Source organism: Bidens hawaiensis, unplaced genomic scaffold, assembly GCF_021521415.1.
Source record: "Bidens hawaiensis isolate Kalapana, Puna unplaced genomic scaffold, B.hawaiensis_p1.1 tig00060375_1, whole genome shotgun sequence".
NCBI lineage: Eukaryota > Viridiplantae > Streptophyta > Magnoliopsida > Asterales > Asteraceae > Bidens > Bidens hawaiensis.
Window position 1 is genome coordinate 13,413 of NW_027500900.1, and position 6,187 is coordinate 19,599.

Here is a 6,187-nt window from a genome sequence, read left to right on the forward strand (position 1 = left end):
TGGTTTTAAATATAATCATATTTCCTCGTAAGTCCATATACACGAATAGGATCCATCCGTGTAATTATTTATTAAGGAAACTAACGAGTCAACTTTTAACTAACTTGCATAACGAATAGCATTCTATTCGTTATTCATTCATTATCTCAATCATAGAGAATGTAGCCCTTCGTTATTAGACCAGCGAAAAGAAATGAACTATAACAAATGGTGACATTCGTTATCAAATTTCACAGCGAATGACCTTCATTCGTAATCAATAACGAATAGATTTCATTCGTTACAACAGTGTAATGAATGGGGGTATTAACTAAAAAGGTAAAAATGGATTATCATTTAAACATTCTAACAATAAATTAAACTCAAAACATAAGTTTTGATAACCGTTTACCTTAAAATTTTTACCCCAAAAGGTAAAAACCAATACATTCACGTGTTTATCATGAAAACACACAACTTAAAAACACATAATTTAAAAACGTGGGAAAATATTTTAGCATTTTTTTTTCAAAAATTATCCTTTAGCTCGAAAATCGAAAATAAAGCAAAAACAAATATTTTTAGAGTTTGAATATTTTCATCTTTAAACAAAATTAAGACTAAAACAAAAACTTACATGAAACTAAATCTGCAAAAGCAATACATATTTTTTTGAGTTGAGTAGAGAATCATATTGATCAAGAAATCCTCCATAATAGGTTTATTCTTTGGCATTATTATGACTGGTATTTGTATTTTTGTGATATGATTAAGTTTCGATCAAGGCACAGAATATCAGAAACTATCTGCCTCTAATCTCAGTTTGGGCTTAATTTGACTTTTACCATGTCACCCCAATTTGACTTAAACCATTATGCCTGAAGATCAAAATATAAGATTTTTATTGTTTGAGAAATCATAATTCATAATCCCCACTACAAGATTTACCCCCACTATCAAGCAATACATCAAGCTTGGGTTATCTTGTAAATCAAGACTTAATGGTCTTGAATCTATTTCTTCTATTTTAGTTAAAGTAGGTACTTGTATCTAGCATACATCATTAAATAAAAAAGGAAAATATATTATATATTTTATACTAAAGCAATCGGAAGTATGAGTATTCGATAGTGCATAAGATATAGCATATGCAATAGATTATGGTCTATTTAGTTGTTTAAAGAAATCTTTACTTTTAAAATATTGTAATAAACTTAACGTTTTATCAAAATCTCTATGTTTAAAAAAATAGAAAATTCTTCGATAATATTAAATGCAAGCTTTCCATATTGTAAATTTCCACTTAGTATTCCAAGACATGCTTTTCTCTAGTTTGAATCCTATTGTCCTTGATCGCTAATTATTTAGGAGTATCTATACCTTCTTTGAAAGTGAATTTTATTATTATTTGGATGGCTCCTACGCGAATCTATCCTAAAGTATTTCTTATTTCCAGTTTTACATTTTGTAGATTTTCTTGAATATCTTTTTTAGATAATAAAGGTATCATAAATTTATTAAATGTTATATTAGTGTATAGATCTCTTTCTTAAATGTTTAATCCATAATATAGATAATAATGATCTCTAGGTCTTATTCCTATTCTTTGTAAAGTATTCAATTTAAATCCTGAATAGTTTGATAACGAGAAATTTTCATGTTGTATTTGCTTAAGTTTTTCTTATCTATCAAAATTTCTTGTTATATCTCCTAATTGTTCATTTTAACAATCGATTATGTTATCTATTTACTACGAGAGGCTATATCCAATATTCATCATCTGATTAGTTATATTAAGTTTCAGCTAGAAGAAATATAATTTCATCAGAGTCTATCTCATGACAATTATTAAGTGGTATAAATATCATTCTATTATTTTTCATATATCTTCGTTTATTTCAAATATTTTAAGAATCTTATTAAACTTTTTTGGACAATCATATGCATAATGACCTTTTTCAGGATAGACGTAACATCTACACTCCTAAGGACCTGGTTGTCTTTTAAAGGTAGGTTTAAATGTCTTATATCCTTTTTTATTTATAATATTTTGTTTTAAGCTTTTTAAAATATCTATTTTTTTTTTGAACGACCAACAAAGAAAGTATATTAATACCTAGTAAGAAGCTAGAACAGATACAAGCACTAAAGACAAACCACCAACATAAACACCCAAAACAAAAATTACACTTTAAAACGACACCAATCCTCCCAGGTTAGACTCGTCATCTTTCCTCTATTTTTAACCCAAAGAAAGCCCAAGACTTTTATTTCTTGAACTAAACCCGGAAGTTGAATTGGCACCCCACTATGAACAAGATCATTCCTCTTCTTCCACAAACACCACGTCGCAATCAAACAAACCGCTTGAAGAATGTTTGCTTTGATACTAGATAACCTCAAATATTTATGAACCTCCAACAAATCCCGAAAACTAAATAAGAAAAAGTCGGGCATTTTGCACCATTGTGATATCACACACCATAAAGATTGGGCTAAACCGCAAGAAATAAAGATATGCTCTACCGACTCTTCAAGTTCACCACATACCGGGCATAGATTTGATTGCACCGGTATATTCCTTTTTGCCAATGCAACAAAAGTTGGAAGTCGGTCAAGAACCGCCCGCCACGCCACAAAACTAACCTTCCTAGGAACCAAACGATTCCAATCGAACACGAACTCCGGCTCGGTGTAGACGTTCGCGGCAATCTTTAGTTTAATATCACGGACCGAAAAGCCACCCACTTTATCACCCAACCAAACCACCCGATCGTCCCCTGGTCTCATTCTTATAAATTGACATAATTTAAGAAGACCACTTAATTCCAAAATTTCATCCACCCCTGCAATGTCACGAGACCACTCCCATTTTCCACAAATCCACTCATCTAGCATAAATAACCGATCCGCCACAAAACAATCCTTTGATTTTTCAATAGAAAATAATTTAGGGAATTGAACACACAGGGGAGCCTGCCCAAGCCACCAATCCAACCAGAACCATGTTTTTTTTTCCATTGTTAATTTCATTTCAGAAGCCTTTCCTCAAATCAATTTCCAACTCCCACAAAACCAAGTCAATCTTAGCTATGCGGTTCCAAGGACACGGGCTCGTAAGCTTTGATGGAATGGCGGACCATGATCTCGACGAATGGTGAACGGTCCAAATCACCTTCCACCACAACCTGCCTTTTTCATTTTTAAACCGCCACCACCATTTCGCTAGCAACGACACATTAACATCTCGTAATCGACCAAGACCAAGACCGCCGTATTCGATAGGAGCCATAATTTTATCCCACGCCACCCAGTTCATCTTCGCCTTTTCTCCGACCCTCCCCACAAAAATAACCGTCTTAACCTCTCAAGTTTATCCATGACTCCTTCGGGGACCTTAAACAACGAGAAATAATAGTTTGGCAAAGAGTTAGAACCGACTTAATTACCGTAACGCGACCTCCAAATGATAGTTGCTTTGCTTTCCAACGAGTTAACCGCTTACGAAATAACTCAACCACGGGACCCTATGCGTTCACTCCGTTCATGTTTCGACCAACCATAAGACCAAGATGAGTAAAGGGAAAGTCACCCACTCTACATCCCAAAACCATTGCCAATTGTGATTTCTCAAAACCATTTACCTCTGTACCAAAAACACAACATTTAGACAAATTTATTCCGAGGCCCGAAACAAGATAGAAACACCTCAAAATTCTGCTTAAATTTAAGGCGTTTAACGTGGTCCATTCTCCTAAAAAAATTACATCATCCGCGTATAATAAATGGGATAGAACCGGGCCTTCCGATCCACATTTCAACCCACGATATAACCCCTTGTCTAACGCTCGCTTCATCATACATAAGAGCGCTTCCATCGCAATAACAAATAGAAACGAGGATAACGGATCACCCTGCCTTAAGCCCCGAGTACACTGAAATTCCCGTGTCGGAGAACCATTTACCAACACCGAAGCACGACTCGCCGATAAAATTGCAAACACCCATCTTCGCCACCTCCCCGGGAAATTCATTTGCTCCATAACTGAGTCCAAAAATGCCCAGTTTAAAGAGTCATATGCCTTTTCAATGTCCACCTTAAAAAACATCCCTCGTTTCTTCGATTTATTTAGCCACGCAAGAGCTTCATTTAGGATTAACGGGCCGTCAAGAATGCTACGGTTTGCTATAAATGCCGATTGTTCCTCCGAAATTAACCCCCCTATCACCCCTTTCAACCTCCTCACCAGAACTTTAGAAACTACCTTATTCATACACCCAACAAGGCTTATAGGACAAAACTCGTTTAGGCCAGTTGGATCCTTCACCTTGGGAATCAGAGCAATAAACGAAGACATACATCCAAAACTGAATGAATTCGCGTCAAATAACTCAACGAACACCTTCTTGAAATCATCCTTTAAATAGTTCCAGAAGCGTTTTAGGAACTTGAAGTTATACCCATCTGGACCCGGCGCCCGATCACTATCACAATCCCACACCGCTTCCTTTATTTCCTCCACCGAGAACGGGGATATCAATGTTCTTTCCTCCACCTCGTTTAGCTTCTTAACATCCGTCAGAATTAACGCCGGTCTACTTAAGACCGGTTCCTGGAACCTCTTTTCAAAATACTGGAATGCAATCTCCTTGAGCAATACTGGATTCGAAACCCACTCAGCATCAATAAAGCACCCGTGCATCCGATTACTACAAAGGTTTGCATTGAGAATACTATGAAAGTACTTCGAGTTTTCGTCTCCGTCTACAGCCCACCGAACCCTCGATTTTTGTTTGAGATCCCGATATTTCAAGGAGTCAAACTCCTTTACAAAAGCCAAACATTCTGAGCGAAGCTCCAACTCTGTATCCGTAAGCGGTCTGGCCTCCCCCTCCAATTCCAGTTTCTGGACTATCTCTTTTTTTTTTCATTAACGTCCCGTCCTTCAACTTATTGTGTTTAGCTAACCACCACTTAATTTGATTTTTTAGCCACCTGAACTTCGTTGATAACGCCAAGTCAGCCGGGCCCTCGAATTTGAATTGGTTGCATTTTTTCCCCACGAAGTCTTCGAAACCCGACAAGTCGAGCCACGAGTTAAAAAACCTGAAAGGCGTATGTCCAAAATCTGATGCAACAGATCTCAGAAGAAGAGGTCGGTGATCAGAGCAATCCTTTGCAAGCAACAATAAAGATGCAAGTGGCCACCTATTCATGAACTCCTTACAGACCAAGATTCGATCCAATTTGCTATATTTATCCCCTTTGTCCGAGATATACGTGAACATACCACCACCCATTTGGTACTCCTCAAGTTCAGCCCTTTCTATAAACTCATTAAAAGCATTAGCGTTAGCAGCCACGAAGTCCGAATTCCTTCTATCATCTGGACCTCGAACCTCATTAAAGTCCCCAACAAACACACATAAACCCGGAACCGTTCTTCTAATCTCCAAAAGCTCATACCACAGAATCTTCCTCTCAGCAGGGTCATTCGGAGCATAAATATTAATTATGCTCACAACACAATTTAGCGGCCTAATGACACCGCTAGTAACCAAAAACCGACGATGCTTTAACGAACCAATTTTATGGAAGTAAGACGGATCCCAGATGCTAAGGATACCACCCGACCTACCAAACGCGTCAACTGAGTCGAATTCATAAATCGATCTTCCCCAGAATCTATTGACAACATACAACATTAAACCGATTGCCTTAGTTTCCTGAATAGCTACAAAATGTGCGCCATTACAGGTCTTCAATCCACGAATCCAATCAGCCTTTTTAGACTCGCCAACCCCCCTAATATTGATTGATAATAGATTCATGTTGAACCGTTAAGACCACCCTCACCAACAATAGCCGTTCTGACCAGGTCCCCGTGTTCCGATAACTCAACCCCAACATCAAACCCCACCGGAGTAGTCTCTCTCACCTCCGTCTCTAAATTATCATCGATGACAACCACTCTTTCATCCTCCTCGGTTACCCTCATTGGATCTACAATCGATGTTGAGCCTGGAGGAGCACCGAGCTCTGCACCCCTCTCCCCACCAGACGAAACCCTCACTTCATCATCCAAGTTTTAAAATATCTATTTTAGAAGACGAGTTCTTTTCTTATATTTTCTTTTTATCTCTTCATAATAACATGAATTATCACATCCTATCATTAAAGGCATTCTGAACTACTACAACAGAAATA

At 37.3% G+C, this 6,187-nt stretch overlaps 1 protein-coding gene across 1 annotated transcript; it reads right to left on the reverse strand.

Annotated features, from left to right (window-relative positions):
• Window positions 1–4,797: 4,797 nt before the first annotated feature.
• Window positions 4,798–5,811, reverse strand: LOC143603041 (uncharacterized). Its single transcript, XM_077079969.1, has one exon. It carries the CDS (start codon window positions 5,809–5,811, stop codon window positions 4,798–4,800), a length of 1,014 nt encoding a protein of 337 aa, XP_076936084.1.
• Window positions 5,812–6,187: the final 376 nt, after the last annotated feature.